At 45.0% G+C, this 25850-nt stretch overlaps 1 protein-coding gene across 1 annotated transcript in view; it reads right to left on the minus strand.

Moving 5' to 3' along the window:
* Positions 1-25850, minus strand: part of il1rapl1a (interleukin 1 receptor accessory protein-like 1a) — a 152426-nt gene that overhangs the window by 70901 nt on the left and 55675 nt on the right. Inside the window, exon 5 of the mRNA XM_068746073.1 lies at positions 12624-12698. Coding sequence (XP_068602174.1) covers positions 12624-12698 — 75 coding nt within the window. The remainder of the gene's footprint in view (positions 1-12623; positions 12699-25850) is intronic.

Genomic DNA, 25850 nt, shown 5'->3' on the forward strand with positions numbered 1-25850 from the left:
GCCTGTCTCTCTGTGTCTCTCTCTCTGTCTGTCTGTGTCTGTCTGCCTGTCTGTCTGTCTCTGTGTCTGTCTGTCTGTCTGCCTGTCTCTCTGTGTCTGTGTCTCTCTGTCTCTGTCTGTCTGTCTGTCTGTCTGTCTCTGTCTGTCCGTCTGTGTCTGCCTGTCTCTCTGTGTCTGTCTGTCTCTGTCTGTCTGCCTGTTTCTCTGTGTCTGTGTCTCTCTGTGTCTGTGTCTCTCTGTCTCTGTCTCTGTCTGTCTGTGTCTGTCTCTCTGTCTGTCTGTCTCTCTGTCTGTGTCTGTCCATCTGTGTCTGCCTGTCTCTGTGTCTCTGTCTCTGTCTGTCTGCCTGTCTCTCTGTGTCTGTCTGTCTGTCTCTGTGTCTGTGTCTCTCTGTCTCTGTCTGTCTGTCTCTCTCTGTCTCTCTCTCTGGCTGGTCTCTCTGTGTCTGTCTCTGTCTGTCTGTCTGTCTCTCTCTGTCTTTCTCTCTGTCTGGTCTCTCTGTCTGTCTCTGTCTCTCTCAACCCAGCCGGTCCAGACAGATGGCCGTCCACCATGAGCCTAGGTTCTGTCCAAGGTTTCTGCCTGTTAAAGGGAAGTTTTTCCTTGCCTCCGTTGCTCTTGTGGGTCAAGTTGGGTTCTGTCTTTCTCTGCAGGTCTTTCCCTGTTCATCCTCTAAAGTGCCTTGACATAATGTTCTGTTATGTTCTTGTGCTATGTAAATAAAATTGAATTGAGTTAAATAATTGAGTTGTACTGGAATTGATATTGTATTGTACTGTGGGTTTTAATTTTATTTATAAGATTGAGTTGGCATTATTCTGCAAAATATGAGATACACTCCATAAAGCAGGTATACAGTATCTCCATATAAGTACATCACAGTTAAAAGGCGTCTGCCATATTTTGGTATCAAAGTGGGAATTTGTTGCGTTCGTGTGACATTGCAACATTCTAAAGTAAGGTAAATTCGCTGCTCAACAGTTTGAGCAGGTAGAAAGTCTATAGCATAACTATGGTAACTGTCAAAATGGCAATTTATGTTGCTTGGTTCATGGCTAATATCTCTAATTCCAGTGCTGATCCTAAGTATATATTATTTTCTCAAAGATGTTCAAAAGTGGAGAGAATTTTAAAAAATACAAACATGATTGTGGTCAGGTGAAAGGACTTGAAACCAAATTAATAAATATTTTTATATCCAAGGTCTAATCATCAGGTGCAGCATTTGAGAATGTTCTCATTTACATTTCCACCATAGAGTTGTATTGATACTTGACCTCCATTTGAAATTATGACATTCAATTCTAGAATATGAAGGCGGCCTATTCTCCCCAAAATACATTATTTCAAAATCAATTTAAAAATTCTGTGCTGGTGGTCTCGGTGATTCAAATTTGTGCTCAAAAACCAGGAGAACCAAGACCCAGTGGCATCGAACAGACTCAAAGGGCCGTCAATGCCGCTTTTCCATTGCTAGGTCGTGGCGGCAGCAGTCCAAGTTGGCCGAATCACAGTGCACCATAATTATGAGAGACGTCTTCCTCAAGGACCACACCTCTTTGTCACTTTAATAGCATAACATTATATATATACCGTATTCTTCAGACCGTAGGGTGCACCTTATTATAAGGCTCAACTTCGCGCAACATCAGTGAACGTGTTTTTTTTCCATACAAAAGGCGCACCGGGTTTTAAGGTGCATTAAGCGAAATAAAACAGTCATAAGTCGACTTATTCTCAAGATAAAACTCGCCCGGCATCGCCTCCCTGTCTTGGTGAATGTGTTTGCCTTCTGTCATTCAACGCTCCCACGCAGCTCACAGTTTAACGTTGAACAGTTGGAGTTCTTTGGTTAATCCACCTGGGATGATGATGACAAGCTCTGAGTTAGTTTGATTCACTTGGGTTTAGACAGTATTGGTGAGCGGAGCACGTAGTTGCAGATCGCAGGAGAAGAGTTGCTGCAGGTCTTCTTCTTGCTTCCTCCAATTCCTCCATTGATTCATTAATGCTGGATTTTCTCGCCGCTGCTCTATTCCCGTGTTCTGCTGTGGGACCGACAGCCTTGAGTTGGAAATCGGCTTGGTCAGCACGCCATAATACTATGTTGGAGGACAGCACAGGTACGTATCACTCCACAAGGCTCCTGACCATAATACTATGTTGGAGGACAGCACAGGTACGTATCACTCCACAAGGCTCCTGACCATAATACTATGTTGGAGGACAGCATCGGTACATATCACTCTGCAAGGCTCCTGACCATAATACTATGGTGAAGGACAGCAACGGTACGCATCACTCTGCGAGGCTCCTGACCATAATACTATGTTGAAAGACAGCACCGGTAATCATCATTCTGCAAGGCTCCTGACCATAATACTATGGTGAAGGACAGCAACGGTACGTATCACTCTGCGAGGCTCCTGACCATAATACTATGTTGAAGGACAGCACCGGTAATCATCACTCTGCATGGCTTCTGACCATAATACTATGGTGAAGGACAGCAACGGTACGTATCACTCTGCGAGGCTCCTGACCATAATACTATGGTGAAGGACAGCATCGGTACGTATCACTCTGCGAGGCTCCTGACCATAATACTATGTTGAAGGACAGCATCGGTACAAATTACTCTGCGAGGCTCCTGACCATAATACTATGGTGAAGGACAGCATCGGTACGTATCACTCTGCGAGGCTCCTGACCATAATACTATGTTGAAGGACAGCACCGGTAATCATCACTCTGCAAGGCTCCTGACCATAATACTATGGTGAAGGACAGCACCGGTACAAATTACTCTGCGAGGCTCCTGACCATAATACTATGTTGAAGGACAGCACCGGCAATCATCACTCTGCAAGGCTCCTGACCATAATACTATGGTGAAGGACAGCATCGGTACGTATCACTCTGCGAGGCTCCTGACCATAATACTATGGTGAAGGACAGCACCGGTAATCATCACTCTGCAAGGCTTCTGAACATAATACTATGGTGAAGGACAGCAATGGTACGTATCACTCTGCAAGGCTACTGACCATAATACTATGGTGAAGGACAGCATCGGTACGTATCACTCTGCGAGGCTCCTGACCATAATACTATGTTGAAGGACAGCACCGGTAATCATCACTCTGCAAGGCTCCTGACCATAATACTATGGTGAAGGACAGCATCGGTACAGATTACTCTGCGACGCTTTAGTTTTGAGTAACTTTCAACAATTTGCATTGCTCAGAAGTGTATCTGAAGTCATGTCAGTATTTCAGCCATTGCTATGGCAACAGTAAGAAGCAGAGACAAGTGTCAATACGTTTTTAAAATTTGATTTAGATTGGAGTCTGTATGTGCAAACAGGAGCCATGCTCAGTCAAATCTGCATTGAGGTGATATGTGACATAATTTGACGCATGTGTGTACCGAATTTCGTGGCTGTCTGACAAAGTTGGAGTCGGACCCCCCATAGGCACAATGCATTGTGATTTTTGTAGGTGGCGCTGGCGCGCCACTTTTTCATGCCCAATTTTGAAACACATAAAATAATTAATTTTTCGCCGGTTCTGAGCTTGGTTCAAAGTTTGGTGAGTTTTCGAGCATGTTCAGGGGGTCAAATTGCCGTTTAAACAGCAGAACAAAGAATAAAAAAATAAAGAATAAAGAAATAAAGAACGAGTTGACGAGCTTCGCTCGTCAACTCGTGTTTGTGTGTGTGTGTGTGTGTGTGTGTGTGTCTGTGTGTCTGTGTTGTTTAGTGTCGGGGTGTGTGTGTGTGTGCTGTTGAGTGTCGTGGGTCTGGGCGTGGGTGTGTTGGTCGCCCGATGGTTGACTCGCTGCGCTCGTCAACCATCGGAAGACAGTTACAAACACGAGTTGACTCGCTGCGCTCGTCAACTCGTGTTTGTGGATCTCTGTGTGTGTGCATTTGTGTTGTTTAGTGTCGGGGTGTGTGTGTGTGCTGTTGAGTGTCGGTGTGTGTGTGCACGGGTGTGTTGGTCGTCCTCAACAGCATGGCAAAGTTGGATGCCGAGGGTTGACGAGCTGCGCTCGTCAACCCTCGGCGCTCGTCAACTTTGTCGCGCTCGTCAACTTTGTCGAGGGTTGACTCGCTACGCTCGTCAACTTGTCTTCTGCGTTGCAAAAGCAATAGCCCCTTACACCTAGAATAGGCGCTCGGGCCTAATAAAGAATAAAGCCGCAAGCGGCGTTGTAGGCCCTCGCCGGCCGACAGGCCGTTGAGCTGACCCGCCGACGCACGCCGCTTTTGTCCTGAGTGCTTCGCAAGTGTTTAGATTTGAGCTGCATGAGTAGCTCACAGTTTAGTCAAATCGTTATTTGGATTATATGGCCATCTGCCGTCAGGAGTTTCAATCCAATATGGCCGCCTTCCTGTGTGTCTGGGGGCGTGGCCATAATACATTTTTTTTTGCCCTGACATGACGCATGTCTGTACCGAATTTCGTGGCTGTCCGACAAAGTTGGCGTCGGACCCCTCCCCATAGGAGGGGTTGCCATCGCCATGGCAACAGCGTAAAAACAACATGGTTACGATTGTGTTTTTTGATCGGGACCACATGAGGGACTTTTCTGGTAAGTTTCAATCATTTCTGGCAAAGTATTTTTTTAATTCCCATTCAATTTTTGTTATCGTTCTCTAGGGGGCGCTGTAAGGCTGATTGTCAAAGTTTCACTTTTAAAGTGTCCAGGTAGGAAGGGTCAATAAGTGTTTAAAATTTGGTTTGGATTGGAGTGTGTGTGTGTGTGTGTGTGCAAACGCTGACTCTGCAGTTTTTAAAATTATATCCAATATGGCCGCCTTCCTGTGTGTTTGGGGGCGTGGCCATAATTTTTTTTTTTTTTTGCCCTGACTTGACGCATGTGTGTACCGAATTTCGTGGCTGTCCGACAAAGTTGGCGTCGGACCCCCCATAGGCACAATGCATTGTGATTTTTGTAGGTGGCGCTAGCGCGCCACTTTTTCATGCCCAATTTTAAAACACATAAAATAATTAATTTTTCGCCGGTTCTGAGCTTGGTTCAAAGTTTGGTGAGTTTTCGAGCATGTTCAGGGGGTCAAATTGCCGTTTAAACAGCAGAACAAAGAAGAAAAATAAAGAATAAAGAAGAATTAAAGCCGCAAGCGGCGTTGTAGGCCCTCGCCGGCCGACAGGCCGTTGAGCTGACCCGCCGACGCACGCCGCTTTTGTCCTGAGTGCTTCGCAAGTGTTTAGATTTGAGCTGCATGAGTAGCTCACAGTTTAGTCAAATCGTTATTTGGATTATATGGCCATCTGCCATCAGGAGTTTCAATCCAATATGGCCGCCTTCCTGTGTGTCTGGGGGCGTGGCCACAATACATTTTTTTTTTGCCCTGACATGACGCATGTCTGTACCGAATTTCGTGGCTGTCCGACAAAGTTGGCGTCGGACCCTTCCCCATAGGAGGGGTTTCCATCGCCATGGCAACAGCGTAAAAACAACAACGTGGTTACGATTGTGTTTTTTGATCGGGACCACATGAGGGACTTTTCTGGTAAGTTTCAATCATTTCTGGCAAAGTGTTTTTTTAATTCCCATTCAATTTTTGTTATCGTTCTCTAGGGGGCGCTGTAAGGCTGATTGTCAAAGTTTCCCTTTTAAAGTGTCCAGGTAGGAAGGGTCAATAAGTGTTTAAAATTTGGTTTGGATTGGAGTGTGTGTGTGTGCAAACGCTGACTCAGCAGTTTTTAAAATTATATCCAATATGGCCGCCTTCCTGTGTGTCTGGGGGCGTGGCCATAATACTTTTTTTTTTTGCCCTGACTTGACGCATGTGTGTACCGAATTTCGTGGCTGTCCGACAAAGTTGGCGTCGGACCCCCCATAGGCACAATGCATTGTGATTTTTGTAGGTGGCGCTAGCGCGCCACTTTTTCATGCCCAATTTCAAAACACATAAAATAATTAATTTTTCGCCGGTTCTGAGCTTGGTTCAAAGTTTGGTGAGTTTTCGAGCATGTTCAGGGGGTCAAATTGCCGTTTAAACAGCAGAACAAAGAAAAAGAAAAAGAAAAAGAAAAAGAAAAAGAAAAAGAATAAAGAATTTTTGCAAAAACAATATAACTTTTTTTCTGAGTGTGCGATTTCTACACAAAATACGTTTTTGGAATGGTCTCGACGAGGGCTACGCGCCTGTGGGGGCACACAAACACGAGTTGACGAGCTTCGCTCGTCAACTCGTGTTTGTGTGTGTGTCTGTGTGTCTGTGTGTCTGTGTTGTTTAGTGTCGGGGTGTGTGTGTGTGTGCTGTTGAGTGTCGTGGGTGTGGGCGTGGGTGTGTTGGTCGCCCGATGGTTGACTCGCTGCGCTCGTCAACCATCGGAAGACAGTTACAAACACGAGTTGACTCGCTGCGCTCGTCAACTCGTGTTTGTGGATCTCTGTGTGTGTGCGTTTGTGTTGTTTAGTGTCGGTGTGTGTGTGCGTGAGTGTGTTGGATGCCGAGGGTTGACGAGCTGCGCTCGTCAACTTTGTCGAGGGTTGACGAGCTGCGCTCGTCAACTTTGTCGAGAGTTGACGAGCTGCGCTCGTCAACTTGTCATCTTCTGCGTTGCAAAAGCAATAGCCCCTTACGCCTAGAATAGGCGCTCGGGCCTAAAAAGAAAAAGAAAAAGAAAAAGAAAAAGAAAAAGAATAAAGAATTTTTGCAAAAACAATATAACTTTTTTTCTGAGTGTGCGATTTCTACACAAAATACGTTTTTGGAATGGTCTCGACGAGGGCTACGCGCCTGTGGGGGCACACAAACACGAGTTGACGAGCTTCGCTCGTCAACTCGTGTTTGTGTGTGTCTGTGTGTGTCTGTGTGTCTGTGTTGTTTAGTGTCGGGGTGTGTGTGTGTGTGCTGTTGAGTGTCGTGGGTGTGGGCGTGGGTGTGTTGGTCGCCCGATGGTTGACTCGCTGCGCTCGTCAACCATCGGAAGACAGTTACAAACACGAGTTGACTCGCTGCGCTCGTCAACTCGTGTTTGTGGATCTCTGTGTGTGTGCGTTTGTGTTGTTTAGTGTCGGTGTGTGTGTGTGCTGTTGAGTGTCGGTGTGTGTGTGCGTGAGTGTGTTGGATGCCGAGGGTTGACGAGCTGCGCTCGTCAACTTTGTCGAGGGTTGACGAGCTGCGCTCGTCAACTTTGTCGAGAGTTGACGAGCTGCGCTCGTCAACTTGTCATCTTCTGCGTTGCAAAAGCAATAGCCCCTTACGCCTAGAATAGGCGCTCGGGCCTAATAAAGAATTTTTGCAAAAACAATATAACTTTTTTTCTGAGTATGCGATTTCTACACAAAATACGTTTTTGGAATGGTCTCGACGAGGGCTACGCGCCTGTGGGGGCACACAAACACGAGTTGACGAGCTTCGCTCGTCAACTCGTGTTTGTGTGTGTGTGTGTGTGTCTGTGTGTCTGTGTTGTTTAGTGTCAGGGTGTGTGTGTGTGTGCTGTTGAGTGTCGTGGGTGTGGGCGTGGGTGTGTTGGTCGCCCGATGGTTGACTCGCTGCGCTCGTCAACCATCGGAAGACAGTTACAAACACGAGTTGACTCGCTGCGCTCGTCAACTCGTGTTTGTGGATCTCTGTGTGTGTGCATTTGTGTTGTTGAGTGTCGGTGTGTGTGTGTGTGTGCTGTTGAGTGTCGGTGTGTGTGTGCGTGAGTGTGTTGGATGCCGAGGGTTGACGAGCTGCGCTCGTCAACTTTGTCGAGGGTTGACGAGCTGCGCTCGTCAACTTTGTCGAGAGTTGACGAGCTGCGCTCGTCAACTTGTCGTCTTCTGCGTTGCAAAAGCAATAGCCCCTTACGCCTAGAATAGGCGCTCGGGCCTAATAAAGAATTTTTGCAAAAACAATATAACTTTTTTTCTGAGTATGCGATTTCTACACAAAATACGTTTTTGGAATGGTCTCGACGAGGGCTACGCGCCTGTGGGGGCACACAAACACGAGTTGACGAGCTTCGCTCGTCAACTCGTGTTTGTGTGTGTGTGTGTGTGTCTGTGTGTCTGTGTTGTTTAGTGTCGGGGTGTGTGTGTGTGTGCTGTTGAGTGTCGTGGGTGTGGGCGTGGGTGTGTTGGTCGCCCGATGGTTGACTCGCTGCGCTCGTCAACCATCGGAAGACAGTTACAAACACAGTTGACTCGCTGCGCTCGTCAACTGTGTTTGTCGATGTCTGTGTGTGTGCGTGTGTGTTGTTGAGTGTCGGTGTGTGTGTGTGTGTGCTGTTGAGTGTCGGTGTGTGTGTGCGTGAGTGTGTTGGATGCCGAGGGTTGACGAGCTGCGCTCGTCAACTTTGTCGAGGGTTGACGAGCTGCGCTCGTCAACTTTGTCGAGAGTTGACGAGCTGCGCTCGTCAACTTGTCGTCTTCTGCGTTGCAAAAGCAATAGCCCCTTACGCCTAGTATAGGCGCTCGGGCCTAATAAAGAATTTTTGCAAAAACAATATAACTTTTTTTCTGAGTATGCGATTTCTACACAAAATACATTTTCGGAATGGTCTCGACGAGGGCTACGCGTCTGTGGGGGCACACAAACACGAGTTGACGAGCTTCGCTCGTCAACTCGTGTTTGTGTGTGTGTGTCTGTGTCTGTGTGTCTGTGTTGTTTAGTGTCGGGGTGTGTGTGTGTGTGCTGTTGAGTGTCGTGGGTGTGGGCGTGGGTGTGTTGGTCGCCCGATGGTTGACTCGCTGCGCTCGTCAACCATCGGAAGACAGTTACAAACACGAGTTGACTCGCTGCGCTCGTCAACTCGTGTTTGTGGATCTCTGTGTGTGTGCGTTTGTGTTGTTTAGTGTCGGTGTGTGTGTGTGCTGTTGAGTGTCGGTGTGTGTGTGCGTGAGTGTGTTGGATGCCGAGGGTTGACGAGCTGCGCTCGTCAACTTTGTCGAGGGTTGACGAGCTGCGCTCGTCAACTTGTCGTCTTCTGCGTTGCAAAAGCAATAGCCCCTTACGCCTAGAATAGGCGCTCGGGCCTAATAAAGAATTTTTGCAAAAACAATATAACTTTTTTTCTGAGTATGCGATTTCTACACAAAATACGTTTTTGGAATGGTATCGACGAGGGCTACGCGCCTGTGGGGGCACACAAACACGAGTTGACGAGCTTCGCTCGTCAACTCGTGTTTGTGTGTGTGTGTGTGTGTCTGTGTGTCTGTGTTGTTTAGTGTCGGGGTGTGTGTGTGTGTGCTGTTGAGTGTCGTGGGTGTGGGCGTGGGTGTGTTGGTCGCCCGATGGTTGACTCGCTGCGCTCGTCAACCATCGGAAGACAGTTACAAACACGAGTTGACTCGCTGCGCTCGTCAACTCGTGTTTGTCGATGTCTGTGTGTGTGCGTGTGTGTTGTTTAGTGTCGGGGTGTGTGTGTGTGCTGTTGAGTGTCGGTGTGTGTGTGCGTGAGTGTGTTGGTCGTCCTCAACAGCATGGCAAAGTTGGATGCCGAGGGTTGACGAGCTGCGTCAACTTTGTCGAGGGTTGACTCGCTACGCTCGTCAACTTGTCGTCTTCTGCGTTGCAAAAGCAATAGCCCCTTACGCCTAGAATAGGCGCTCGGGCCTAATAACCTGGATTTTCACCTTTAACCAGACCAACAGCCAAATGTAAATAGATCTATTCCACCCCAAGATCCACCTTCCTAATACGTTTCAGAGAAATCTCTAACTTGTAATAAATCCTGCAGAGAAAACAACCAATGACAAAATGGACCTAAACCAAAACATAACCTCCCTTCCATATACGGACCTCAGTCCACCCCTTTCCTCCCTTAGTACCCCTGTGAGGATGTGCTGTATGTCCGTGTGTGTGCTCACATACACGCGTGCTGAAATAAAGTAGAGGTATGAGTCATTTTCCACCCCTTGCCCATCCTGAGCTGTTGGATCCTTTAAAAATAATTGATTCTAACTTCTTTCCACTAGAGTGCAGCCATCTGCTGGCTTTGGGGTAACAGCAATGACTTACAAATATCCCACAGTTACAGGACTGCACTGCAAGTGTGTGAGTCTGACCTGCCCGCTCCAGGTGGTGTTGGGGCTAGCGCGGATAGCCCTGCGAGTACACGATAAAGTGGAAGGGCTAGTGTGAAAGAGACATCCTTACACCGCATCCTTTTGGGACAGCAGATCTATGATAAATCATCCTGAGGGAATCAACACCCAGTGAGTCTGTGTGGAGGCGTGTGTCTTTTAAATTCACAACTTTATGTGTCACACACACACACACACACACACACAAAGTGGGTGAGTACATTGTGTAGCTCTCTCTCACCAACTGCAACACGCACACACAAATCCAAGCCCTACAATATGATTCATCCCCCGGTTCTGGAGAGGTGCAAGTGTTCTGCACCAACTCACCACTGGGGGACAGCAATAAATCTTGCAAAAGAGTAAACAGTCAGCTGCCGGAGAAATTCTCCCATGCTCCACAACCTTGATTTTGTCAGCATTTAAAAAGCACATGGACGATATGAGCATGCCTGAGGAGTAATATTTGAAACATACTAAATAGATAGGCCTGCTTACAGTATTTGTAGTCAGGCATCCCTGAGGACTCCTGAAGCCCAGATGCCTTGAAGATTTGTGATGATGGCGTTTGTGGGCGGTATTGTGGCATAATGTGTTCAATCCGGACTGACAGAATCATGATCATTCGGAAAACAGGAACTCTGGAATGCAATGCGACCATTGTGAAGCAAGCAAAGCGACATTCTGACAAGACCGTCCTCTCCCGAGACAAATAAACTGCCTCCCATGACAAGAGCTCCTTTTTCTCATCATCCTTTCCTTTCATTAATCTCTCCTCTGACATCGCTCTCTGCTTCTATAACAACACTTGCCTCTCGCTCAAGTTCATTCATTTTCATGGCCACTTTGTGAGATTCTCTTTGACTATCCACAACATCCCTGCTGAGCGTCGTCCCTGAGAGTTTATGTAACATATTCGTGTTATGTATGTGTGTGTGTTGTGTAAAACTGGCTGTGATGCTGCAGACCTGCACTGGTTGCAGTAACAGAGGAGATAAAGTGGGGCTGTGTTTCCTGGCAGTGTTGCAGATTTATCTCTGCTTACGGCTCTGATTTTACCATCCATACACAAACCTCCACAGGACCTATCCACCCATCCATCCATCCATCCATCTCTCTCTCACTCTCTCTCTGCGTGTTCTGGAAACCGTAAATCAGCCGTCTTGCACCATAAAGTTGCTCAGGGCATGACTCGAAAAATATTAAGGAAGAGAGAAATAAACGGATAAAGATGAATAAAATAGAAACTTGGGGGAGAAACACAAAATGGAGCCAGGCCTTAAAATAGCTACGTACCTTAGTTGTCGGGGTGGTCACCACATTTCTTCCTGTCCTCTGCCACGCTTATGTCTCTTGTGTTGACATTATAGTGCTAAACTCTTGTGTATCTGTGAACTCCATTGATTTACACATCACAATCATCTTAGATATCCTGGTTAGTACTAAATACTTGTTGTTGTAACCAACTTTATGGATCTACAGGAGGTTTTGTGAAGTAAAAAATAAAATAAACCCACCGATCTCACCTGTGCCGTTTTGGCTCACTGCGACACAAATCGGAGGTTTAGAGTAAGGAAACACACTCATGTACAAAGGAGAGCATTTAACAGACACCAAAGCTGGAGCTGAGCTAAATGCGTGCGCTGATTTAAACAGACATTGAACAACACATGAGCTCACGCCAACACTGCATCCATGAGACGGACCTGATACGGCGGCTTTAAGTTACGGCAAGAAAGCTGTAAAGGACAAGCCCACCCTTTCTTTGAAAACCTAACTGAAACCGAGCAAAACAGCACAAAGAGCGGCGTTGTGCAACCTCGTCACGCGGGGGTGTGAGTGTGTTGGCACACAGGCCGTCCTTTTCAGTTTAGCAACGGTGCCACTCCTGATCAGTCAACTGTGGAGACATTTAAATACCTGGACAGCGACAGCATCACAAAGAGGAGCAGAGGCACCCTCTTAGTGTGTCCCTGCACCGTCTTTGTTTCCTCCTCGCCCCCTCTCATCCTGTTACATGCTTATCGCATTATTTTCTGTTTTCCCAGACCTCTCAGTCTTGTCTAATCATCATCATCATGATAGAGATAGGAGCCATTACTCAATCTGCAAGTACCATGTGGATGGCGGACTGTGCCCAGAAAGCAAGTAATATGCTGCGACAGAAAAAAAAAACTAAACAAGTAAACACAACAACATTGCATACATGCGCTCAGCTCGTGCACACACACTAGGCCCATAGTGACCCGACGTCACAGAAGACAAACAGTGGCAGCTGAAAATGCTTCCACATTTCCATGCCGCGAGCCAGCGCAGAGATCCCTGTCACCATATGGGCTCTTCATTGTTGACAAAGCAGCCTTGGGGATATTAGCATCCACCATTTGCATACATGGAAAACACTTTGGAAATTGTACTCCTTTTTGACTGTTAGCAAATCAAAGTGCCATCACCAATCTGTGTTTAGCAGCTGGACGTGTGTGCGTGTTGGAGAGCATTTGCAAAGTCATCCATTCCTTGTCATTTGGAAATGACTAAGATAGCAACCGAAGGAAATCCCACAATGGTCTTACCGAGCTGCAGCTCCATGTTGCTCATCTTGTTTTCAGAGGGAAACAGGATCTTTGGCGGCTTGTCGGTCAAAGGAGCTGAAAAGGAGAAAATATATTTAAATACACGATGACACAGGACAGTTTTAGGATTAGTTTTTTTTTTTTTTATCATTCTTTAGGATTTGTGGCTATTTTTTTCCAAGTTTCCTCCGTACGTATTACATTTTTCAGTGCATCCCCCTCTACCTCATTTAGACTTGTAATTATCTATCCTAGTACATGGGTGAGAGTTATTGCCATCCCTTCTCTTTAGAATGTAAGACAATGATTAACAAAAGAATGAACAGAAGTACTAAAACAACAACAATCTGTTATCTCAAAAATACAATTATAGGAATACAGTAAAGTGTCTGTAGGTACTGGCTGTCTGTGCCGTTTAACTGCTTATGCTAAGCAATGCACTGTAACGCAAGTCTGATGACACATCACACATAAAGGATAACAATAACATGTATGATGATAGTTGTTATTTTTGAGATCTGCATGATTGTAGGGATTTGAATAGCCGCTGCAGTGTGTGTGTGTGTGTGTGTGTGTGTGTGTGAGAGAGGGAGCAGCTGATGCTCTAATGATGCTAATCATCCATACGGTAGATGTCAGACATGGTGCGGCAGTCCCTCCCTGGAGGAAATGCCAGAACACGTTGACGTTTTGTTGTTAAAAGCGTTCGTGCGTTCTTCAGGAAACACTTTGCACTTCAGCGCCAAGAGTTTAAGAGAACAGAAAGATGGCTGTGTATTGTTCACCAAAGAGACACGAGGACAAAGAGAAGAAGATGCTTGTGTCTATTTGCCGGATGTGTTGATCAGAGGTTATTGACTACGGTGAGAGTCAGACAGCGCACAAACCGTTCGGGTTGTGTTTTTTCTTTTTGCACTCGAGCAGCCACACATATTCTAAGGCAGGTGCTGCCCGGTAAAGGAACAGTTTTATGACACTGGTGCAAAGGAACAAATGAAGAGCTAGTTCAGTTTTTAATTTTCCTACTGTCATATGCCTTCATCATGATCAAGGACTGTCATCCAAGAAACCATCTTGTTAGCCAGTCACCTTGTTGCTAGTTATTCACATGTGATTCTGTCCTCTTTCATGTTACTTTTTTCTACACCGTCCATCTCCCCATCACTTCACCAGCTTCATCATTCATGAGTTTCACAGGGTCAGCCGCCACCACCACCACCAGTGTCTGGACTCCAGGACGGATACGTATCTCATCGCTACTCAGGACAGACGCCCTTCAATCTTAATATCTCTGTGGAGTCTATAAATAGTAAATGGACTGGACTTGTATAGCGCTTTCTACACCTTCATGGAGCCCACAGCACTTTACAAAGCCTCACATTCACACACACATTCATGCAACAGTGGGCGGTTGCTGCCTTACAAGCTGCTGTCAGGACCGCTGGGAGCGATTTAGAGTCTAGTGTCGGAGGACACTTTGACATGTGGACGATTGGCGCTGAGACTCGAACCGCCGGCCTTTTGGTCACTGGACGACTCGCTCTAAGAAACGACCTGCAGCCACCCGAGAGGCAAATACTTTCTGACATAGAAAATGTTTTAAAGCATTTCCAGCACAACCAACATACTCTTATGATCACATCAAAAGGTATTCCTTTTCTGCACGTCGTAATTATATATATATATATATATATATATAAATAACACAAAGTTTTGCTGTGTCACAGAAAAAACTTCAGAGAAAACTTCACATTTTAATATAATCATATCTTTCCTTACGTATGAGTGAATGCTGGCAGTGTGGTTGAATGTCCCCACAGTGTTAAAGATGTCTCTTCCTGTCAGTGCATTCACTCTTGGCCAACCACAAACAGCACGAAGCCATTACAGTGACATGTTGTGCCAGTAAGTCAGTCATGTGTTTTAAAACCCATTGCTACTTGGAAATAGGAGCAAAATGAGGAGAATAAAATTCACAGGATAAATCTTCAGTAATACTCTAACAGCGAGTCAAGACACATTCTTTTTTAAAGGCCAATTATAAGATGCTGCATGAGGCATAAAATGGAGTTTACAGGAATAAAAACCATTTGGCATGGAGCCATAGAGCTGCTTGTATGTCCCTGAGCACACTGACCTCTGTGCATTTATGATAATAATTTTATACATTACCATTTTATGGTATTTCAGAGAAGGGAATGACCTTTGGCCATATGTGTTGTAGCACATGACACAGACATACAGTAACAAGCCCACATATTGGATATAAAATCCAAGGCACCATCTTTAATTCTGAAGTATCTGAGATTAAATTTGAATAACATCATTGAATAAAACATTGTTCAGTGGAGATTTGTAAGGAAATAAAGCCTCTTCATGGCCCTTTTTAAGAGCAGCCTGAAAGATCTTGCTCTTATTTGTGTCTTTATTTGGAAGGAACAAGTCATACAATTTTGTGAGTGAACTAACACGTTAGCATGACGCAGAGTTCAATGCATGGCATTGAAAAGGAGTTTGGTTTAAGACGGCAACCAGAGGAAATATTAAACCGTTACTCAAAGCCATGATGAAGAAGTGTTTGAGTGAGGTGATGAAGAAGAGTTGCTGATACGAACAAAGATTTTGTTCAGAATTAGCACGGCCGCTGCTACATAGAGATGCACGATGTCACCGACGAGAGGGGCGGTCATGGGCTTTTAGGCACAACTGTTCGCACCGTTAGTAGGTAATCACACAGCACAAATTACACTGGATACTGATACCATTTTAATTACACATCAAACTGCTATATGTAATTACACAATGGGTGATCCTATATACAATTATACATGGGCAAACAAATGAGGACACGCTGTGTGCGGGAGATGAGAGGGGAGGCAGATGTGGTGAGGAGATCACAGAAAGGAGGGAGGCTCCAGGAAAGGAAAAGTGGACCTGGTGAAATGAAGAGAATAAATGAGGAACATTTATAAATGCTAAAGTGAACTAGTCAAGAAGGATGCTCCCACTCACTTTCACATGCTATGCTAGCTCCTGAAAATCTCATTATCTTAATTACCATTCTGGGGAGTGGGGGTGGAGGGGAGAGGGGAGGGGCACCATTTAAAATATGGAGGATTGGGAGCACCTCCTAACAAAGGGAAGAGTCTCTGATTGCCATTACCAGGCAAAGTCTAGAATTAAGCTGCCATAGACATAAATGGGTAATTAAACATGCAAGACTATCTAGCAAGATGTTAACTTAATTAAAGTTTGTGAGAGCCTTATGAAAAAAAGAAATATGTTTTTTAAAACATAATATGATTATGTGACACTCTATATTCAAGGTCAGAATATTGTTTCACAGCTGTGTCTTTGCTACTTCAAGAAAAATCCTCATTAAATTCAACTCAAGGCTAATCTGATTACACTTTCCTCAGGTCTGTGTTGTGACAATATCAAGTGGTGTTTGTCATAGTGTTCAGTTTTACTTGCAGGTCTGTACTTGGAAAGACATTGTCCTCCCAATCCAATGCCATTAGACGTTCAATAAAGGACACTTTGACACGTGGACAGGAGGTGATGGGGAGAGAATAAGTAAATCTCCAATTAATTGGTGACTCTCTCCAGCACATTGACCCCTAACCCCAAAGTCTGAGGACGAGTTATAAACTCCCATTAATGCTGCAGAAGTCAATTAAATGGGGAAAATGGCTGATGTGTGTGCCTCCTCAATGTTAGCGCATTGGTGTGACACGTCGCCTGCTTTGTGACATGGTTGCAATCATTCTTCTGTGGGAGTCTGTGTTTAACGGATCATTATTGCCAGGAGTAGTGTTGGACTGAAGCTGTCTGAGGGGCAGGGCAGAAAATGACATCCTTGTGCAAATATTTTCTTCTGGGATCAATAATTCAGCTTTAAAACACTGGCGTCAAGCAAACCAGGCTGAATACATTTTGGAAGGCGACCAAAAAAAAAAAAACCTCTGCAAAATCTTCAACACGCTAGTTGGTGAACATCCCTTAAACCTAAGTTGCATATTGTGCTCCCAACTTTAAGACGCTTGTAACGGATGAAATGAGAACATGGAGGATTTTGTGAACAATGTCGGGCGTTTTTGCCCAAAGCAATTGTAAGCATGTGTTGAGCATTTTCAAAGCCTGAGATGACACATATAGGCTTTAAGTGCTATTGAGTATTTCACCCCAAATCAATTTTTGCATGCATGTGTGTATGTATGCATGTTGGTGTATTTCTGTAACAGAATGGGACTCCGTGGATATAAGCTTTGTGATCAGTCATCCACAATCCCATTTCTGCTTGGTGGCAGAAAAGCTCACTGGACTTTCCAGATGGATTATTCTGGGTGACTGACTGTGGGGAAACAGTAAATTAATGAATTAAGGATGGAGCTGTGGTACTTGGATCACTGGGCTTTTTGTGTTTGCCTGAACTGGGATTTGCAAGAGAGAAATATGCTGTTAGAAAATTGGCAACAAAGGTAAAAATAAGACCAAAGCATGTGCACGATCAGTAACATGTAAAGTGCATGTGTGAGCATGTAGGTAGTTGCACAGGGAAACACAGAATGGACATAGAATTTACAGCATGCTGTCACAGTGATGGAAACTGGCTCCCAAATGTTTTAAGTATTTTACCAACAAAGGCAGTCGAGCTGAAGAAGCAGAAATAACAAAGGATGGATGCTAAACTCCACTATGCTTACAAGTCCTGCTGCTCTCTTCTACAGTCGGGAGACTCCCCTTTTAAACTGCAGAAGATCACCATATATTAATGGTGACATGTCTGCGTAGGCTCTCAGTCATCCAGGTCATGGTAAATCACGGAAAGCAAAAAAGAAGAATCAACTGCACTTGTTCAAGTGTGATTGAAGACATTTCACCTCTCATCCGAGAGGCGTCTTCAGTTCTGAGACAGAGGTCAATACTGCATTGTATGTTGCTGATTAAGGCAGTGTCTTAATCCTCCTCCTCTGTTCAGGGATGGTTTCTCCAGATTAACAGAGATCCAGCAGCATGCAAATGTGGTCTGGGGTTGAGATGTTCTGTTCGGTAGAGTTTGGTCTTGCAGAAGTTTTCTTTCCACTGCTTTAACTGCTTCTGTGGTTGGACTGCAGGGGAAGAGTGATGTGATGTCATATGAGACCATGGTTTCTTCCGGGTCCAGTTTTATTTCCTGCATGCTGCTGGATCGCTGCCTGACCACCACCTCCTTCCAGTAACAGAGAAAACTACTACAGGCAGAAACATAGTTGCCATGGCTTCACCTGTATCTCCGATAGCAGCCAACTTGTATATGGAAGAGGTGGAAAGCAAGGCCCTGATGGATGGTGACCTTCGCCTGTACATTCTTCACCTTTGAGCCACTCTCACTATATTTCTGATGGTGCAATAACCATCCTGCATGATTCCCCATGAAGTCAACCGAATACTGGAATCAGTTCCAGACCTAAACTTTCCACACATGAGAGCAGAATCACAGGGAGCTGAATGGTGTCATCCAGAGAAAGCTAATAAAACCAGTTCTATTCATCCTGAGCCCGCTGTCCACCGCTTTTGTGCTCTCGATCCAAGAGATTTGCCTCTGGCAATGGTGACACACAATGAACCAAACATGAGGAGGACTGCTATGAGCCTATGAGATAAATACGGCTAGACAGGGTTCTGGATCAGAGTCAAGCGTTTCAGATCGTGTCTTATGAAGAAACGTGGCAGCAATCAGATGGTTTTGAGCACAGCTCCTGTGGTATCTACGGGAGAAAAAGACATTTAAAACCGATGCCTGCATGTCTGTTCCTCACAGAACATGTTGACTAACTAAAGGGAAAGGCTTTTAACAATTATTTACCAAATAAGTACAAAATTAAAAGGTGGATTTAAGAAAGAAGAGCAACATAGAGCAGATATGAACAGAGACACAGTGAAGGAAAGCAACATAAAAATGGTTTATTGATTGCAGGTTCTGCCCTCTCTGCAGGTGTGTGTGTGTGTGTGCGTCCAGTAATTTTACAGGCTTCTCCTCCTACAGGAGAACAATTCTCTGGGTTCCCCTGCTTCCACACTTCACCAGGCCTTTTATCCGAGTCAACATCAATTAGCAAAGTCATCTTCTTAATTCAGGCTTGTCTGACTGCAAAATTAAGCCTCTGGAGGTTTGTGCATCCAGACAATATGATAATGTATATCCTTGACTTAAAGCGAAACCTCATTAAGGCTCTCTTAATTATTATTTTTTTCAGACTCTCAAAAAGGATTAACTTTTACCCAGGATCATAGAAATACTTGGATTGCGCTCATACGAAGATGTTCAATTAAGCAGTTATGGAATATGAAGAGTCTTTGACATGAATGAGTGACATTGTTGTGGGTCTATTGTTTGCGGAATCGTGAGCAGAATGCGGGGGAAACAGATGGCTCACACCAGAGATGAACAGTGAAATTAAAAACGGTCAACAAATTCCTTGCCGACAGATTCACAGCTTTACGTGCAACTCATCCTGCAGCGGTGCAAGTCTTTCAGGCTGCGCGCATGTCCGTGTTGGAAAACACATGGTTAATAAAGCCACGCCGATCCACTTGACCGTTCTGCAGGAATACATTTTTTCTTTAATACTAAGACCATGTCCTCATTCTCACTCTTTGCTTCGTAATCAGCTTAAACTCTATTTCCTGGTGTTTTTAGGAGTGCTGAATGTGACGATATCTACAAGCACAGCTGTTACCATTGGCGTCAAGTAAAAGTAAATGTGCAAAATGTTTCACAGCGGGGAACTCTGTGTTATGTCAAGAAAACGGTTTCTCCTTTCATTTGAATACTGGAGTCACGCTTCATATGTATTATTATCACGGGTTGGTGAGGCGCCTGTTAGGCAATTTCTCCCACTCACAACTGTTAAACTTCATGTCAACAGTGAACCCAGCAGCTGTGCGTATGATCCAATGATTAATGCACATCCTTCAGCCTTGAATGTTAAGTCCATCCCAGCTGGTATTTTATATAGCAGGCACTGATGATGAATATATTTATTAGATAGAATGTTAGAGTACAAGTACAGTCAAACACCCTGTCTAAGAGGAGCATTTCAGTTGAAAGTCCTTAGTGCATAAATCATCGATATTTAACAATACCAATAAAAATTAAAATAAATTGCTCATAATATGTACAACGTAGGTGGACAAAAAAAGGAAGTAATTAATCCGGAGAGAGTCGTGATGACTATCTCCATTTCTGAAAGGTGAATTTTCAGAGCTGTTTTGAAGGAGGCCAAAGAGGTGCATGTTTTGAGGGCGGGAGTCAAACCGTTCCACCCTTGGGTGGCAGTAAGTATTGTAAAAGGAGGATTTACCCATGTTGTCTTATAGGAGGGTGTAATAAGGTTGTTGTTTGTGCTCCATCTAGTATTGTGGCTGTGAGTGTCACTAAATCTTTGAAGGTGTTTAGTCAGGTATGCAGGGTTGCATTGACTATTTTAAATGCCAAGCACTATACTCTGAGCGTCAGAGGGAAGGGGAGTATGGATCTGCACATGTTGCCTCTGTGTTTGAGCTTGTGTCATCCATGCAGCACTTTTGGTTTGTCTGTTGGTCTTCTGCAGGATTACACAAAAGCATCTTGAAATGTGATGAGTGGGTTGAATTAGATGGGGATATAGGGATGGATATGGGAATCTTCAAAACTTTATTGAACTTAACACATATATATTTTTTTATCATCATCACGAACCCGTGTACCACGCACTCTGCAGGAAAATACTAAGCTTTAGGAGTACAGCTCATCGCTGGCTGAATTCTGTAGCGTTATAGCATGACTTGCTGCAGAATTCACAAAGCACATGTCTACTGTAATGTGAAGAGAGAACCGTGTCTGTGTGTGGGACCATGCCATGTGTGCATAATTTTACTGAATGCGCGTGATTGGGACATTGGACATGCGTGGTTATGCAGATGTTTTGGAAGCAAAGACTACAGTGGTCATAGAGCAGGATTATGTCCCAGTGGGGACACATAAATGTGGAGCCTATGAGAATGGGTGCACCTTTGCTGCGACTCAAAGTTCAAATGAGAATGAATAAATGGGAGAGAAGGTCCGTGTTTGTTTTCTGAGCGAGCGCTCAACACCCCTGTGTCTGAGACCTTGGAGGGATATGAAATGTAAAGAAACAAAAATGAAGAGGAAGCACAGGCTAGGAGTGATAGAGAGATATTTGGAAGGAGTGAGGGAAATAAAGAGCACTTGATAGAAAGACAATCCGCAGCTTCAACCATGGCAATGATGAAGTATCGACACAACAGCCTATGTGGGTGTAGCGTAGCCTGCTTTGAGTCATCTCTCTGGTCAAGGGCTCACTTTCATCGGTCAGAAGCACACCAATATGTTCTTTAATTCTATCAAAAGTGTCCCCTTTGTCCTCCATCTTTATAGCTTTCTGTCATTGTCCCATAACTGGTTGTGATTCACTAATTTTATCTTTAAGTAAACCGCTCCAATTGTTTTTCAACATGGCTAATGTCTCAGCACTCTCCCTGGCAGCATGCATGTGTGCACTGCATGGAACTTTTGCTCCCCAGTGGGTCGAGTGTACACTACACCTTTCCTCCATTAGAGCTCGGCTCAGACAGCATGTAGACTTTCAATAATGCACGCCGGTGGTTAGCATCTACCAGTGTGCAAATTACTGTACACCCATTGGTAACCCAATGGAATGCAAATACATGCACCACACACAAAGCATACATGAAAACATTTGAATGTGGTCCCAGATCACATCTAGGTGGCTGATCCTTACAAAAGCAGTATATCCAACACTCATAACACACAGACCTGCCAGTCGGCCTCAGACAACTCATGGCGGAGTGGTGATTAGACGCTAAATAAATGCGCGCAGAGCTTATTCTGATAGTCGGAAGGAGACTCGACACCTGACAGAGAGGCAAAAACCATTTTCAGACAAGGCCGACTCCGACCAGCAAGCCATTCAGCAATGTGCCGTGAAAGAGGATCAGCTCGCCAATCAGTGCAGATCACAGTGGGCTATTCAGAGCTATGCTGCTGGCATGGCTGTCCATCCTGTTACTCAGTCAGGGCATCGGAGCAGGGGAACGAGGCTGACACGGTGAACTGAAGGGGAGAGACAGAGCAGGTGTTTCGTACCTGAGGGACAGGATTTACACAGTCTTGGCACATTACTACTGTACACTCCCACTGGAGGGGTGTGAATGAGTGGATCAGTCTTGGGTCTGTCCAGGTGTGCAAACTCAATGTCAGCAAGCTTCACGTGTAGAGACTCCTCCAGGAAGGGATTTATGTGGAGTAACAGGGAATAGATAGGCGGCTTGCAGTTTCACTTCTCTGCCATCTGCTCCTTCAGATCCCATTGATGCCCCCCCCCCCACAAACCAGCAGTTCACATAATCCACTGTTCCTTTATACGAGTCGTCATAAATGTCTATTCAGTACAGACAAGGCAAGTGCATTTAAAAAAAATAAGATTTCATTCAAACAATAAATCTTTCATATGTTTATTACACATACTGTATCTTGAAATATTTCCATCATTTTCAATGGCTTACATCTCAGGAAAAAAAACCCTCAAACTATTTCATAAGGTCAGCCAAAGAAGAATTTATAATACAAAAAAGTCAAACTTTATATGACAATCATCTCAAGGCTGCTGTCATTCCGATTGTTTCTGCACCTTCTCCTTCCACTTTGCCCTTCCAGCCAACCTTCCATGAATATGCCCTCTGCATTCTATGAACAGCCCAGCCTTTATCAATGATCTTATATATACAACATGTGAATAATGGTGATTAAGTTATGTCTGTTATTGTGATAAACTCGGTCAAATCGATTCATTGGCTCACACAATCATAAAATTGCGTGACATTTGAATAAATTTTCTCATTCTGTTGTTGAGGAGATGTGGATAGACCCCATATTAAATAAAGTGACTCATGTTACTCAGTGGCGGTTGCCATGACAATGCAGAACTTGACAGCTGTGTTAAAAGGCGACGCATGTTGCAGCATTTTTGCCTTACTATGAAAATGCTGTTCACCCACCGTTCTTTCACATTCCTGTGATGCCGTACTACTCAACACGATGTTTACAGTACAGTCTTGTAAATAAAGGGTTTGTCTTATAGCCTTGGATTATTTCTGCATGGCAGAACGGCAGTTTACATCATGTCACCATTAATGCAACAGAATACTATTCAGATTTCACTCGAGATTTACACCAAATGTTAAACATTTTGTAGTGCTTCCAAATTACTGTTGTCAAATTGCTACAGCTGTTTTCCCAATCCTCTTTACTACTACTATTACTTGCTTGTGTACAGTACTTGTAAGTATAGATTGGTTTTATCTGTTCTATAATGATGCATGGACTGAACCCTCAAATAGAGACGCAGACACACACATGGACATAGAAGCTGCACAGAGATAAAGCAGACCCTCACACAAACACGAAACACATTGTTGCATAAGCCCTCTGTGTGAAGAGCAGAGATCATTAGCATGACACAAACTAAGATCCAAAGCATCCCCGAGCAGCGTTTCACATGCCGACACAAACAAAGCCAGTCGCATATAGTGCCACGGTGAGATCAGCAAATCCGGTTTGTTTGCTTCCCTTTTATTCCAAAAGCCTAACGAGGCTCTTCTCACCCAGCTATCTGTGACAGATGGAGATCGTTAGCTTCTCTCACCCCACCTTCCCTCTCCACTCTCACCCATCTGTCACGTCTCAACCATCGCTGCTCTTTGTCTTGCCTTTTCACTCATCTCCTCCCTCTGTTCAACCCTCACCCCCCCCACCCACATCAGCTGTGTGTCCATGTCCCTCTGCACAGCTTTATATCTAAAGGTTTCAAACTCCAGCACAATCTTACAACTTGAAGAAGTCTTTCATCACTCCTGTCAGATGCAGTTACAGGAGTCATGACACGCACTTCCCCAGACAGGAGGAATTGATGAGAATCCATTAGACTGTGCTGGCCCCGGAGAAAACGGGACAGCCTCTGTCACCGCAGTGCATTCCTGTACTGGTTGATGTTACTCTTAAGACTCGTGTTAGATGGCGCCGCTGCTTTCACAGACACCCTGTAGCGGCAAGTGTGTAAAGAAAGTATAGTGTGTCATGCTGTTATGCACATTCTTGAATCCAATATCTGTTAATGAAACCCATCCATCCATCCATCTTCAACCGCTTATCCGGGGCCGGGTCGCGGGGGCAGCAGCCTAAGCAGGGAAGCCCAGACTTCCCTCTCCCCGGCCACTTATTCCAGCTCTTCCGGGGGGGATCCCGAGGCGTTCCCAGGCCAGCCGAGAGACAGTCTCTCCAGCGTGTCCTGGGTCTTCCCCGCGGTCTCCTCCCGGTGGGATGTGCCCTGAACACCTCACCAGGGAGGCGTTCAGGAGGCATCCTGCATAGATGCCCGAGCCACCTCATCTGGCTCCTCTCAACGCGGAGGAGCAGTGGCTCAACTCCGAGCTCCTCCCGGATGACCAAGCTTCTCACCGTATCTCTAAGGGAGAGCCCAGCCACCCTAAGGAGGAAGCTCATTTCGGCCGCTTGTAACCACGATCTTGTTCTTTCGGTAACTACCCAAAGCTCGTGACCACAGGTGAGGGTAGGAACAGAGATCAACCGGTAAATGGAGAGCTTTGCCTTTCGGCTCAGCTCTCTCTGCACCATGACGGATCTGTGCCGAGTCCGCATTACTGCAGACGCTGCACCAATCCGCCTGTCGATCTCCCGCTCCATCCTTCCCTCACTCGTGAACAAGACCCCGAGGTATTTGAACTCCTCGCAACGCGAGACGGAAAGTGAGTGCAAAAAAAAAAAAAAAAAGAATGTTTCTTTATAGAAGTCAAGGGTCAGTGTGTATGTTTGATTTGCAATGCTACTGTTCTTAATGTACATCGGCAGTATGCAACAAAATATCAGGCCTACCTCTCCAACAGTGGCGCTGAGCGAACAGAGAAAGCTAAACAAAGGGCAGCTCGCCTGAAACCCCAACAACAGTATTATTTACTTGTCATCATCATGAATTCATTGCTCAACCGCAGAGACCTTCAAGCCTTCCTCTCTGATGTTGAGGCTGAATACGGGGATGCACTTTACCGTTCTGAAGCGTGCTGGCTCAACTGGCTCTGTGCTGAAGCTGTTTCCTACTCTGAGATCAGTTTTCGAAGGAGAAGTACAGACCTGTTCACAAAATAAGTGAGCCTCTGTGGTTTTTTTTGTTGAGACCTGGCAGCTCTTGTCGATCTTACTGATCATCTTAATACACTGAACAAGAGCCTGCAAGGCAAATACCGGATTGCACCACAAATTTATGCACGCATAAAAGTATTCTGTTCCAGACTTCGTCTCTATGAAACACAATTATGTAACTTCAATGGAAGCAAGAACTAGAAAAGCACTCAGAGCACGCAGAGCTCCACCAAGAAGCTCAGTCCCCTCCTAATTGGATTTACACCATCCACATGATGATCCGGATCATCATCAAAGGTTCTAAATTGTTCTTTGTATCTTTATACACCAACCATGAAAAGTAAAAGTGAATCTGAGTTGATGTGTATTATGAAGTAATTTCTGAACCCTTGTCCTCTTATATTCCAGCTTTATACAGGGCTGTGAATGGTGTGTGTGTGTGTGTGTGTGTGTCTGTCTGTCTCCATCCTGTGTAAGAACCAATCAGGGGCTGCTATTTTGAAAATGTGTCAACAGTTTTTGAAACAAAAATAAATGAAAATCCATTGATGAAAGTTGTGATGTAGTCAGTTTTCTTTTTATTCAGGAATATTGACTTATCAGGCATAATTTACCCCCATTTGACTGATTTTGTTCAGGTTACCCGTAATAGTGGAATACAGGCTTTTGTACATTTTTATGTATGCACCCCTCAGTGGTGCCACACCTTGTATAGACCACCAGCAACAATATTGCTCGTATTTTATATTGAATCATGAGCTAATAAAAGCAGAGGTGCTGATTGAGTGCTTCGACCATCCTGGAGGCGCTCTAGGTTAAACGGGTTCAAGGCTGGGTGCTTTTTCTCTGCTTTCAATGCAAGACATGTTCCCTGCAGGATGCCTGACCCTGACCGACCACAAATCAAGCAGCAATTACAGCCCTACAGAAACGCGCTGACACACACACACATACACCCACACACACACAGCCTGGCCAGCCGTGCTGCATGGACCAGAAAGAAAAAC

The sequence above is a fragment of the Brachionichthys hirsutus genome, chromosome 12, assembly GCF_040956055.1.
Source record: "Brachionichthys hirsutus isolate HB-005 chromosome 12, CSIRO-AGI_Bhir_v1, whole genome shotgun sequence".
In the NCBI taxonomy this organism is placed as follows: Eukaryota; Metazoa; Chordata; class Actinopteri; order Lophiiformes; family Brachionichthyidae; genus Brachionichthys; species Brachionichthys hirsutus.